The 13,546-nt window shown below is 43.3% G+C and overlaps 1 protein-coding gene and 1 long non-coding RNA gene across 2 annotated transcripts; one reads left to right on the top strand and one right to left on the bottom strand.

Moving 5' to 3' along the window:
- Window positions 1-959: 959 nt before the first annotated feature.
- On the top strand, window positions 960-12,140 carry LOC111858866 (CD209 antigen-like protein C). The gene is made up of 6 exons (XM_023841025.2): window positions 960-3,550; window positions 8,344-8,445; window positions 8,664-8,732; window positions 9,011-9,153; window positions 10,241-10,347; window positions 11,094-12,140. Exons 1-6 carry the CDS (start codon window positions 3,427-3,429, stop codon window positions 11,278-11,280), a joined length of 732 nt encoding a protein of 243 aa, XP_023696793.1. The 5' UTR covers window positions 960-3,426; the 3' UTR covers window positions 11,281-12,140.
- LOC111858869 (uncharacterized) lies at window positions 6,247-13,524 on the bottom strand. Its single transcript, XR_011991658.1, has 6 exons — window positions 13,040-13,524; window positions 12,810-12,936; window positions 12,614-12,681; window positions 11,080-11,135; window positions 10,728-10,812; window positions 6,247-10,305 (listed from the first exon to the last, which is right to left on the bottom strand). It is a non-coding gene; the product is annotated as an uncharacterized lncRNA (long non-coding RNA).
- Between the last annotated feature and the right edge of the window lie 22 nt (window positions 13,525-13,546).

Genomic DNA, 13,546 nt, shown 5'->3' with positions numbered 1-13,546 from the left:
TCCTGGTGCACCGACCTTGTATTGTGTAGGACCCTCTTCTGCTTCTACATGCAGTAGATCCTGTTTAACAAATCTGTTGGAGTTTTTTGAGGAAGCTACTCAGGAAGTTGATGATAAGAAGGCCTATGATGTCATCTACTTAGATTTCCAAAAGGCTTTTGATGTTGTCCCCCACAAGAGTCTCTTACTTAAACAGGTTTTTTAGGAACTGTAGCAACCTAGATTGATAACTGGTTAACAGACAGGAAGCAGCGAGTAGTTATAAGAGGCACAATGTCACAGTGGGCCTGCGTTCATAGTGGGGTACCGCAGGGTTCACGCAAACCCAGCGCTACTTTGAACCCTCCGTTAGGGGACGCAAACCCGGTGCTGCTTTGAACCTTCCTTTGGGGGACGAAAACCCAGCGCTACTTTGAACCCTCCAATGGGGGACGCAAACCTGGCGCTACTTTGAACCCTCCAATGGGGGACGCAAACCCGGCGCTACTTTGAACCCTCCGTTGGGCGACGCAAACCCGGCGCTACTTTGAACCCTCCGTTGGGGGACGCAAACCTAGTGCTGCTTTGAACCCTCCGTTGGGGGACGCAAACCTGGCGCTACTTTGAACCCTCCACTGGGGGACGCAAACCCGGCGCTACTTTGAACCCTCCGTTGGGGGACGCAAACCCGGCGCTACTTTGAACCCTCCGTTGGGGGACGTAAACCCAGTGCTGCTTTGAACCCTCCGCTGCGGGACGCAAACCCGGTGCTGCTTTTTACCCTCCGCTGGGCTTTTCCAAGCAGACGCCTTTGCTTGTGCGTGGCCAGTCCCCCCCCCCCACCCCCCCCCCCAGAGGGGCCCGTTCAAGATGCATGTAGCAAATGGTAAGATATTATAGTCAACTAGGAACAAGCACCTTGTCATTTAACATGCATACATTATCCTCATTTATAAAGAAAAATCACCACCAATGTCCAGCAGTTTTGGCTCTTAAATTTGGCACCATTACACACCATGAACTGGCTGACTGGAAATTACATACTTCTTCATATCTGCTGCGAAATCTCAGAAAAAGAACTATACTTCCCTTTTTTGTGGGATAAGTTCCTCAGTACACGAGACTGTTTATTCACTGTTGATAGTGTGTGAAGGAGAATTCTGCCCCCTCACTGCAGCAACACCCGTGACTTTAGCCACACCCCCCTCACTGCAGCCACACCCCTTATTATAGCCACACCCCTTATTATAGCCACACACCTCACTGCACCATGCAATAGCAGACCCTCTGTTACATTTTTATGCCTTAAATAATATTCAGTATTAGGCCAAAGAACAACAGATCTTTTGGGTTTCCTCTAAGAATGATAAAATATTCTGAGATAATTTAAGAACAGCTATACAATAATAAGAAAATGCAAAATAATTTTTTATCTAAGAAAATGAAAGGCATGAATCTGGGAATATAGAATCCTTCAAAATGTGTACATAGGCTTTTGGTGTTGGTTGGAGGACTGAGTTTTATACATTTATATTTCGGAATGTTTGCCTATTTCACCATGCAGATCTGCCAAATGAGACAGAGGGGCAGATGTTATTTGACATCTGTACTAAACCTGTAGCTTATCACATAATTAGTGCATGTCACTGTCCTCACTAGGCCAGTCCGCAGATAGTGCAGGTTGTGCCCTGTCATTTAACGTCAGATGTACACTGAAAAAAATTAAATCTAAATGGAAATGTTGAATCAGCTTAAAATATTTGAAGTAAACAATTCCACAAAATATTTGATGTTGCCTCAATGTAAATTATTTATTCAGTTTAACCTGCAAAAATGGCTTCAACCGTAGACATAAATAAGAAAACTACGTTTAAATAATTTTCACCCATTGGAATGAGAAGAAACGCACATTAATGAACAATGACATTTTTTCAGTGTGTCGCGGATGTAGTTTTTGTGAATGTGCTTGTGGATTGAGGGGGGGAGCATTCCTTCCAGATATCTTCCCTGTGTACACAAATGTGCTACCTGGATTACACCTGCTTTTCAGAGGCAGCATTTCAGAGGCAGAGAAATTTCAGCACAAACCAGATGTACGCTTTTCATTAACACTTTGAGTACAAATCATATACTTATGATTGTTATGATTATGATTTGTACCATGTTTAACTAATTCATAACTCATGATGATGTAATGGATGAATTAATACAAGATGTATCATGAATTCCTGTTGCTCATCATAAACTAAACATGAAGTCACAATGACTTTATGTAATTACTTCACACTTACTAGATCATCAGTTAAGGAGCATTAATTCACTAATTGATATGCCACCAAATTAACTGTATTCCAAGTAATGGTAGCCAGCAGGTACAGTGGTGTGCAGTGAGTAAACCTCATTCCCTGACAACTTAAGAGACGTGTTAATGACAGACACTAGCACCCATGGGTTTTAGCCTCCCATGCCTGAGGTTGCAACTTTGAATACGGAGCGGTATTGTGCTTCTTCACACAATGCAAGTTACATCCACAAACTTTCATTTCAGGTCCATGCATTTGATCAGATACATTTATTATCAGAAACAAATCTCACATTTGACCCTGCATTGAAACTTTTGCTGTCAGTGGAGGAAGCAAATAAAAACATGTAAGATTTGCAAAATAAAGCTGCAACTCGCAAATTGACGAGAAGTACGGAGCGCGGAGACTGTGGTCACAGAGGAATTAGCTAGATTGAGGTTGGGATTTTGCAGGATGATGGTGTGTCAGTGGTTAGCACTGTTGCCTTACATCTCTGGGACCACAGTCTCCTCCAGGGTTCTGTGTATGTGGAGTTTGCATGTCCTCCCCATGTGATTGTGCAGTTTCCTCTGCATACTTTCTTCCTACAGTCTAAAAATATGCTGAGGTGAATTGAAGTGACCAAAATGGACATAGGTGTGCATGTGTGGGTGTGACTCTGCAATGGGATGGCGCCCCCTCTTGGGTTGTTCCCTCCCTTGCAGGTTTAAGCTCTAGACCTCCTGTGATGCTGAATAGGACAAGTGGTTACAGAAAATAGAAGGGTGGATGGATTTTGTGAATCGATGTTGAAACTAGGATCACAATTAATCATAAATTCAGTATTTTTTTCCCACTGCTAATTGTCTTACTTCTTCCAGTCGACCCTCATTTTTCAGGTATCAAAATGATGATGACCTCGCTGGGTAAGAATGTGGCAATAGCAAAAAAGATAGCATGCACTGAAAAAAAAACAAGAAGACAAATATCTCTCCATGGAGGATGCAAAGATAAGGAATGACTCCGCTCAAGATGTGAAGCCACGACGACACTTTCACACAGTCACACTAAGTGCAATGATCCCAGGATAATAAGGCTACATGTGCAGCAGAAAATTCAGAGAAGCTTCAGCCCCTGCGAGAGTAACAGCCTTTCAGGCAGAAGAATGGGTGACAATATCTACACCAACGTGGAGCTGGATGATGGGATATATGCCAATGCAACCATTGCTGATGGTTATAAACGCAGCACAAGCCCAAGTCAAGGAGATGCGAGAAGGCGGTGCTTTGGTAAGAAGACTCAAGCCGGCATGCACTAAAACAGATATATGAACACGTCAGGCAAAACTACACACAGACACACACCAACTGGCATCGCACAGCTCTGTAAAGAATTAAGAAACCACAGCACACTATTTTGTTTTAGTCTATATTCAGTTTATGGGTGTAATGTATATATAAATATTTTTCATACTGCAGCCTGGTGTTTCTCTGTTTCTCATTAATGAAGGGCTTCTTCTTGCTTTATGGGACTAAAGTCTTGCTTCTAGCAGCCTGATACACACTGTCCTAGCAGTGCACTTCACACCTGCACTTAATGTTTACCATTCCTTTTGAAGGTCACTTCAAGGTCATCTTACGATTCATGAGAAACTGTCAGATAAGTTAATGGTCATCTCTTGCATTAGAAAGTCGCTTCCGCCCTTTACCTGGCTGGTTTCTGGTCATTCCCAGAGTCTCCAGCTTCACCTTATTCTTGTGTACTGCTGTCTTAGAAATTTTGAATCTGGAAACAACCTGCCACTCAGTGTAGACTTCTGCCCGCAGAACCAGGATTAAACCTGGATACAAAAATGCAGATTTTTTTTTTTTTATATAGAGTGCTCTCTTAATTTTTAAGAGAGCTTTATATACATTCACACAGCAGATTCCCACTTGTCTGATCGCTTCTTCTAAATACTCTGGATGCCTCCTGCTGCTCAAAGACTAAAATTGCCTGCAGTGTATGATTGTGTGTGTGCGCTGTGTGGGAGGGGCTCCAACCCCCCCCTGAGTCCCTGGATGGGATGGATACTTAAAGCTACAAAATATATATATATATATTAGTGCTGTCAAATGATTAAAAATTTTAATCAGATTAATCACAGGGTTCCTGTGGATTAATTTTGATTAATCATGATTAAATATCATTCATTTTTAATCTATATTAATCACATTTAATTTTGCATGAGCAAACAGACTCAAGAAAAAAGGGAATATATATGCACTTAACATGTTTATTGAACATCTTGAACATGAGTCAGATGCATTCCATCTGCCACAGAAGTGCAATACCATGGACCCATATCAAAAAGCAAGATTTTTTGCTTAGCCGGACAACTTGTCGGATTTAAGGTACCTCAGTTTAAATGGTCTTTATCTTCGTTCGCTTACAATTAGCACGAACTACCATAAATCCGACAAATAATCCAACTAATCATGAAGTCCAATTCTAGCCCGGTTAATTGCCATTGTTAGCAATATCAGTTAACACATTACGCGCGGTGCTTTACATATAAAACTCCGTAGCAACACATCCATAGATAAGTTGGACGGTATAGCGTGTGCGACCGATTTAATGAGCCACAAATGAGAAGTAGTGCTTAAACAGTATAAGACTACAACTTTCCCTTCTGTTGATAAAGGGCGCAGCCATCTTGGATTCTGAACTCGGGATCCTCTGTGCTGCTCCGAGATATTTCTCGGATCTCCGAGAAACGGGAGCGCATGTAGTCACTTCCGGCTTCAAAACTCCAGAATCCGACTCGGAATACAAGTTCCGAGGGGAATTGCAACGCACTAAAACTACCCGAAATGGGTTGACAGAGACATTTCAGTGATTTTGAATCATTCTGCGCTGCAGATGGGTTAATTGCATTAAAAATTTGAATCAGATTAATCATGGTGATGGATTAATCCGCGTTAACCCGTTAATTTTGACAGCCCTAATATATATATATATACAGTATATAGTATACCATAGATCATACATAGTCTCTATGATCTATGGTATAGTATAATACCAACTAGCATCCCATCCAGGGTGTAGCTCTGCCTTATGCCCTGTGATGGACTGGCATCCCATCCAAGGTGTAGCCCCGCCTTATGCCCTGTGATGGACTGGCATCCCATCCAAGGTGTAGCCCCGCCTTATGCCCTGTGATGGACTGGCATCCCATCCAAGGTGTAGCCCCGCCTTATGCCCTGTGATGGACTGGCATCCCATCCAAGGTGTAGCCCCGCCTTATGCCCTGTGATGGACTGGCATCCCATCCAAGGTGTAGCCCTGCCTTATGCCCTGTGATGTACTGGCATCCCATCCAAGGTGTAGCCCTGCCTTATGCCCTGTGATTTGTTGAGATTTGTTGGGTTGCTGTATAACATGTCGGATCTAAGATAAAATGGATTTTTTTCTGACAGCGGGGGGTGGAGGGGGAATATCTGTTAAAAACAGATGATTACTGTCAGGTTAAAACAAGTTCAGTATGAGTATGCTAGGGAGCCATCGTGGGACTTAAAACAAAACGGAAAATTCACAAAAAATTTGCTCACAACAATCAGACTACATACTGTACAAGGTACGTGATACGCAGAGATCTGTGATGTGTGGGGGAAAAATCCACGATATAGCGGGGGCGCGATAGCTGAACCGCGATATAGCAGAGGATCACTATAATACTTTTGGCACAAAATTAACTCCATAGATTTTGAGTTAATTGCAGTTCATTGGAGTGGGGCGATGAGCACTCCTCTACATTAACTGGGTCATGACCACACAGTACCACAACACCCCCAACACAAAAAAATAATCCGCCAGACAGACACACAAAAAAAAAGATCCTGGAAGAGCCCCCAATTTCTGTTACGAGCTCCAGTCTAGGGTTGGAGCCCGACAGAAAGGAAAAGGAAAGGGGAGGACAAGACAAACAGGCAATGGAAATAGGGAACACAAGTAACATATATTTTATTCACACCTCACAGACATTTCACAAGACAGCAGGTGCAACAGGACTTTGGGAGTGACCCAGGCCAAAACACCAAAAAAACAACTAACGAACACGTCCCAAAACTAATCTAATCCTAAGTGCAACGAAAACAAGTGGAAACGAAACAACAATACTTGAACCATCTCCCTAACCAAACAATCAATAAATCAACACGTCTCGCAGAACAAAAAAAAAGGCAGTCACTCCTTACGCACCAAGTTACACAAACACACACTCCGAGTCAACAGTGTCCAAGGGGGCGAGCAAAAGAGTAATCAGTCAACAGGCGGGAGATCAAACCAGAAAAGCAATCAAACCGAAGCAAAGGTACAGAGAAGGGCGAGGCGAAAATCAGAAAACCAAAACAAACAAAACAATACATGATAAACCAAGAAATCAAACCACAATAATCCAATGAGCAGAGCTGCAGTGGTGAGGAACAGCGGCCTTTTATCTTCGGGAACCGGAAGTGAGGACCAGCGCCGAAGACGGACGAGGCGTATCCGGAATCCAGAGTGTGGAGCCGAAGACGCAGCCAGCGAGTGCAGATTGGAGGCAGGAACCAGACGCAACTCTGGAAGCACTTACGGCATGTGACACCCCCCCACACAGACACATGCACACAAGAGACACTTACTGCACGTTACACACAATCATACAGCAAAACAGGGAGCACCAGAACTCTCAGGACTTGAAACTCCATCCTCTTACAAAGATATTGGGAGTGCCGCACACCCCTTTCCAGCTCCCAGTCGTTCTACTGACTTCATAGGAAGAGGCACCAGAGACATGACTGTCACTGCTGAGGTAAGTGAACCTCTCAGTGTAGTTGACACTCTCACGGGAGACAGACATACTGTTGATGGCTGTGCTCAAGAGGTCATTAAAGGTCTTGGTTTTTAAAAGATCTTGGTTTTTATCCAAGACACTCAAAAGCCCAAATACTTAGACTCCTCACTCAGTCTCTTCAGAACCATAATCAGAGCCTCCATGGACTCCGTGAAGATCACTGCATCATCGGGAAACTGATGATCAGTGAATCTTTCTTCTGCAACAGATGCCCCACAGCCACTGGACCCCAGAACCCTGCCCAACACCCAGACTCCTGCCCAAAAGGCTGCAAAGAAACTCTGTATTCATGTTTGCACTTGATGAGAACTGCTCCAGTTGGTTGTAGGCGAGCAAGCGATCATAGATCCTATTGAGGATGACCCTAGCAAGGACCTTACCTGGCCCTGAGAGCAGTGTTGTCCACCTGTAGTGGTCGCAATCCAGGTGATCACACTTTCCTTTCCAGATATGGGCAAAAAGTCCCATTTTCCAATCAGTCAGGATGAGGCCCATCTCCTAAATGGAAGCAAAGATTGCTTGCAGTGCCAGGAGGACACCCTTATCACCAGCCTGAAGAAGTTCACACCAGATACCACAGATCCCTGCAGCCTTCCCTACCCTCAACTGGTTCACCACCTGTGCCATCTCAGTGAGACTGGGTGGTTCATAGCTAATCTGAGGATCAACCTCAGAAACTGTGGACCCATAGATGTCCAACAGCTGTTAAACAGCTGCTCAAGGTAGCCAACCCAGTGGGTCAAAACTGCAGTGTAATCCGTTAGGACAATTCCATCACCCATCCTGACTGCTACTCTCCACTCTCCAAGGAACAGATGAGGATGTGCGTCATGCTTCGATTCCTCTGTAAGCAGGACATGGGTCGCTAGACCATAGACAGTGTGTCACTTTCTCAAAGATCCCTCTTACAAATGCTTCACCTACCCTCAGAGCCTTCACAACCGTCTTTCTGTTTCTGATACAGACCGGAATTGCCATCAAGCATTGTGCTGAGATTACTCTCAATAATATCCAAGGTGTCCTGCAAGATGAAACACCTCCTTTTCGGAACATGGGCAACACCAACACAACCCTCGGCAACCTTCAGGGAAAACTGTAAAATTGAATGTGGAAAAACTAAAAAAAAAAGAAACCCACTTTTTAATATTTTTTACAGTGCAAATGAGTCTAAATCTCCTTGTACTTTGTGATGCTGTTTGTGTTTCTCAGGGTCTGAGTCGGCAGAGAGACGAGACCACAGACCGGCTGTAGCGTGTCTGGGGCTGCTGTGTTTCCTGCTGCTGACGGCCCTCATAGTGCTGGCTGTTTACCGTGAGTCTGTTAATACTGTGATATTACTGCTAGTGTCCATCAGCTGGGTGAGTTAGGTCACTGTATGTCTACTGTGAGTCTGTTAATACTGTGATATTACTGCTACTGTGCATCAGCTGGGTGAGTTAGGTCACTGTCTGTGTGCTGTGAGTTTGTTAATACTTTACTGTGATATTACTGCTATTGTATAAGTAATCTACAACCATCTAATTCTACAGATAAAGAAGCGTTTGAGGTCATTAAGGCACAGGTCAAACAACTGCAGGAGAGTGAAGAGAAGCTGGCAGGTGAGTTCACTGCATTGTGTCACTGCATTGTGTCATGTTGCCAGCTCTATAAGCCTGTCGTCTTTCAGTCCCATCTTTCTGCGACACAATAACGTCGCTGTTCCTTCCTCCCATCCTCGCGTCGCATGATCCCATTTAACGTCCTTGCTAGATCAATGCTTGCGTGTGCGTATGCTGTACAGTGGCGCCTGAATCTGGAGTGCTGCCATAGTGCCAGCAGCAGCTATAGTGCCAGGGGCAGCCATCTTCAACGCCATACCATGTCTCTGGACCCGCAGTTCGCATCTGTCCTCAGAACTGGATGAGTTTCAACTTAAGCTGTTACTACATTTCCAACGAGACGCAGACCTGGAATGACAGCCGGAAGAAATGCACAGAGAAAGGAGCAGACTTGGTGATCATCAGCAGCAGAGTGGAACAGGTAAGAATTAGGTAGAGAGAATGAATGCAGTTAAGGGGACCTTAATAGTAATATAGTAACAACTACAGCACCAGTAAAAGTTTGAGTACACTTTTCGAACGTATTTTCAAAACACGTCACCACATATTTTTCTGTATATATTTGAAATAGCAAAGGGTTGTAGGTTGGTTGTGGGTAACTTTGCTTTGACCCGGCAGGTTCTATAAACTGTTGAGGCCAAAGGTTTACATACATCTGGGTTACATACTTTCAAACTCAATGTTTCACAACTCTCCATGTTAGCCAACATTTTCTGTGTGAAGTCAGTTAGGGTATCTACTTTAATTTTTATAAGTGGTCATATCAGATTATTTACAATAGCAGATTTTTGGTCCGTTGAAAGTTTTCACTTTGTTAGTATTTGGTGGAATTGCTGGTTCATACAGTTTACCAACTGTGATATCAGCAAATCAACACCTGCTCATCAGCCCAGTGGGTTACGGCTCTCTGTCTGTGTCCAGAACATTCTGTGTTCGCTAATTAGTAACCCTAAACCACAAAAACCTTCCTTTCACCTGTATAGACATTTGCCCCCCAAGAGAACTAAAAGGGGTTTGTGAAAGTACCTGCTTTCCCCATGGGGATATGTAAAGTACCTGCTTTCCCCATGGGGATATGTAAAGTACCTGCTTTCCCCATGGGGATATGTAAAGTACCTGCTTTCCCCATGGGGATATGCAAAGTACCTGCTTTCCCCATGGGGATATGCAAAGTACCTGCTTTCCCCATGGGGATATGTAAAGTACCTGCTTTCCCCATGGGGATATGTAAAGTACCTGCTTTCCCCATGGGGATATGCAAAGTACCTGCTTTCCCCATGGGGATATGCAAAGTACCTGCTTTCCCCATGGGGATATGTAAAGTACCTCTGTTCTACAAGACCACCTTCACTCATGTTGGTAGTTAAGTGCAGTTTAATAGATACAGTTTAAAGCATAGTTAATTATGGTGTCAAGGACCAAGTGGTGATATCAAGCGTGATGTAATTATGATTGTTTCCATTTGCTCAGAACTGTAACAAAAAAGGTTATAATATTTCTGAAACTAGGTTTTCATCGATGATTTTAATGGACGTTTCTGGATCGGTTTGACTGACCTCCATGAAGAAGGAACCTGGAAATGGGTGGATGGGGAAGTAATTCCCAAAGAGAAAGGGTAAGACAGGACTCGGGATCATTAAGGAGAGATGCAGAAGGAAGTAGCAGATTCAGTGCAGTCTTATTCAGTACTGTGACAGAGTATAGCTCAGATGCCACTGTGCCAAACTGCTGACTAAACACTAGTGTTATTCTCCTGACGTTATAGAGTACAGTAGTGAAAGTACCACTGCACACTGCTGTCGCAGTCCTGTTATTTACTAAACAGGCCTAAGGTTCAGCACTCTGAGCTCTGACAACAATTAATCATGGTAATGCACTGCATAATGATGTTTCGATCAATGATGGATCGCATATAAGACGGTGGTTCCACAAGTTTATAATAGAGCTGAAAAACTCCTATTGCCTGGTGACGTGGTAGAGTAACACATTACTCACGTGTTTGTGGTGATGCTGGTGAACAAACATACTGCACTGCCAGTCGTGTGAAAGTACAGCACATAGTCATGTGCAGTACATGACACTAAAATGATAATAAACAACATTACTGGTTTATGTATTTAATATGCTGTATTTTTCATTGTTATTTTAAACTGAGCGCTTCCTACTAATAAAAAAGTTTACTGTAGCCTACAGTAGGTGTGTAGTAGGGTACACCATCTAGGCTTGTGTAAGTACACTCTATGATGTTTGCAAAATGACAAAATCCCCTAATGATGCATTTCATAGAATGTATCCCCATTGATAAGCGACACACTCTACTCTAGCGAGTTAAAAAACATGAAACAACCTGTTTGCTGCCAGACTCTGGAGGAAAGGCCAGTCTGACGACTTCCAGGAAGAGGACTGTGTGGAGTCCAGGAACACAGGTACCGAAGACATGAAAAGATGGAATGACAAAAACTGTAATGTAAGGCTGCAATACATCTGCGAAAAAGGGAGCAAGTTTTTAAAACCCAAACAATATCAGTGGTTGCATGATGCGCTTTGAGGTGAAAATGAAGCTAATTTATTGAACAATGCCACTGTAGAGGTATTTTGCATGTAATTTACTAATTGTGTCATGTACCCATTGTACAATGACTAATACAGTGACTCCTTAAATAGCTTTAAAGTGATAATGTGCACCTCTATGATGCACTGGAATCCCACCCAGACTGTACCCTGCCTTATGCCTGTCTTTCCCTCTGTGATGCACTGGAATCCCACCCAGACTGTACCCTGCCTTCTCCCTGTCTTTCCCTCTGTGATGCACTGGAATCCCACCCAGACTGTACCCTGCCTTCTGCCTGTCTTTCCCTCTGTGATGCACTGGAATCCCACCCAGACTGTACCCTGCCTTCTGCCTGTCTTTCCCTCTGTGATGCACTGGAATCCCACCCAGACTGTACCCTGCCTTCTCCCTGTCTTTCCCTCTGTGATGCACTGGAATCCCACCCAGAATGTACCCTGCCTTCTGCCTGTCTTTCCCTCTGTGATGCACTGGAATCCCACCCGGAATGTACCCTGCCTTCTGCCTGTCTTTCCTGTGACCCTCTACCAGTTATGGCAGATAAATGTATTTTTGGGAAACACCCCTTGTTATTACTGTCTTCCTGTGACTCAGATACTGCATCACCATAAACCATTGAAGATTCTCTCCAACCCAGTTTAAACCATCACCAGCCCTTAACACGATCATCTGGGGTCTCTGGCACAGACAGCTTGTGGGCCATAACAAACTCTATGCTATAACTACACTCAGACCTATTTGCTGAATAAATCACTTGATCTCTAATTTTTGCTCTATTGACAAGGTACTAAATTTATCTTCGATTAAATCATTGACTTGGTTTCTTATTGCCTTGCTATTAGTAGAGGATTACATTGTCATTACTAACAATCAGCAGTGGCGATACGTAAGTGATGTTTACTAAATGGTCTTCACATATATAATTCTATTATTTTTCTACTGGCTGCTCTCAGCATGGGGCCAACATGATTGTGCCCCACAGTTCACTATTGGAAGCACGCTGAACGTGCACAGCGTTCTCGATTGTTCACTTGGTTACAGAAACACAGACTATGGTCCAGTCACACACTCATCAAATGAATGGAGAAGTACTGACCTTTATGCAACAGGTACAGCGAGATACACTGCCCGGCCAAAACAAAAATTTCAGTTGGACCACCTTTAGCTTGATTATGGCACACATTTGTCATGGCACTGTTTCCACAAGCTTATGCAACATCTCCGTACATCCTCTTTTACTCTCTCCATACACCCTCTTTTACTCTCTCCATACACCCTCATATACTCCCTCCGTACGCCCTCTTTTACTCACTCCGTACACCCTCTTTTTTTCTCCCCTTGCGCTGTGGCGACCAGATCACTGTTCACAATCTGACGGGTCTGTTGAGCAGAGAGGATCGTTGCTGTGAAAGCACAGCTGGGAGCAGGGGAATCGACAGTCCCTGACTAAAAACCCTCACAGAATCAAAACATATCCTAACAAGAGCTCAGATGATCTCCCACATTACCTCTAGTAACTCGAGAAGATTCTTTGGACAAGTGGATAGCTGTGACCAGATGAAGAACTGAGTTTAGACTTAGAAGGATGCTTGTCACTGGGGAGCCCATTTGTAAATACCCAGGTCATGTGGAGATCTAGACAACCAAAGGTGATTTTAATGAAAGCAATTTTAGAAGACATTAGTGTTAAGGGCTTTTCCGATAAATCTGTATGAGTAAGTGAAAGACCTCTACTTACCACTCAGTCAGATGGATTGATCAAACTTGAACTCTATTACATTTTGCTTAATGATGCCTGACTGGAGTAATAACCACGGTAACCGTGGGATTACATCTGGTAAAGTTAGGGAACATATTGTTCTTTACTAGGTAACATCTTAAGCAAAATTTTAGTGAGCAAGGTTTCTGAATTTTACTTTCATAAATAAAATGAATCAAGAAGGAAAAAATCTGTCTTTTAAAAATGGTAAATCCCGTGGAGGAAATCCCAGGCTCTGATGACACACTGGAAACCAACTGAGATTTCAACACATTTCTTCCACATTCATTCCATAAAGGCGTGAGGTAATTCATTCCATTTAAATATAAAGGCAGCATGTTCAATGTGTGTCTAAAAAAATCAATTAATCAGATGTGTCGAAACATTTTCATGCAGATGGAAAATACAGGGAATAAAAATCAGCCAGAGTTTTGTATTGTACTATAAAGATATTGAATATTCTGTCTTCATCATTTCCTCATAAAC

Source organism: Paramormyrops kingsleyae, chromosome 5 (assembly GCF_048594095.1).
Source record: "Paramormyrops kingsleyae isolate MSU_618 chromosome 5, PKINGS_0.4, whole genome shotgun sequence".
Taxonomy (NCBI): Eukaryota; Metazoa; Chordata; class Actinopteri; order Osteoglossiformes; family Mormyridae; genus Paramormyrops; species Paramormyrops kingsleyae.
Note: the sequence above shows the minus strand (reverse complement) of the source record. Positions and strands in the feature narration are given on the sequence as shown.

Bases quoted from the DNA above. Each gene is read 5' to 3' on its own strand.
- LOC111858866 (XM_023841025.2), top strand. From the start codon at position 3,427: ATGGGTGACAATATCTACACCAACGTGGAGCTGGATGATGGGATATAT. The intron at 8,446-8,663 runs GTGAGTCTGTTA...CTAATTCTACAG, and splicing joins CATAGTGCTGGCTGTTTACC to ATAAAGAAGCGTTTGAGGTC. The intron at 10,348-11,093 runs GTAAGACAGGAC...GTTTGCTGCCAG, and splicing joins GTAATTCCCAAAGAGAAAGG to ACTCTGGAGGAAAGGCCAGT.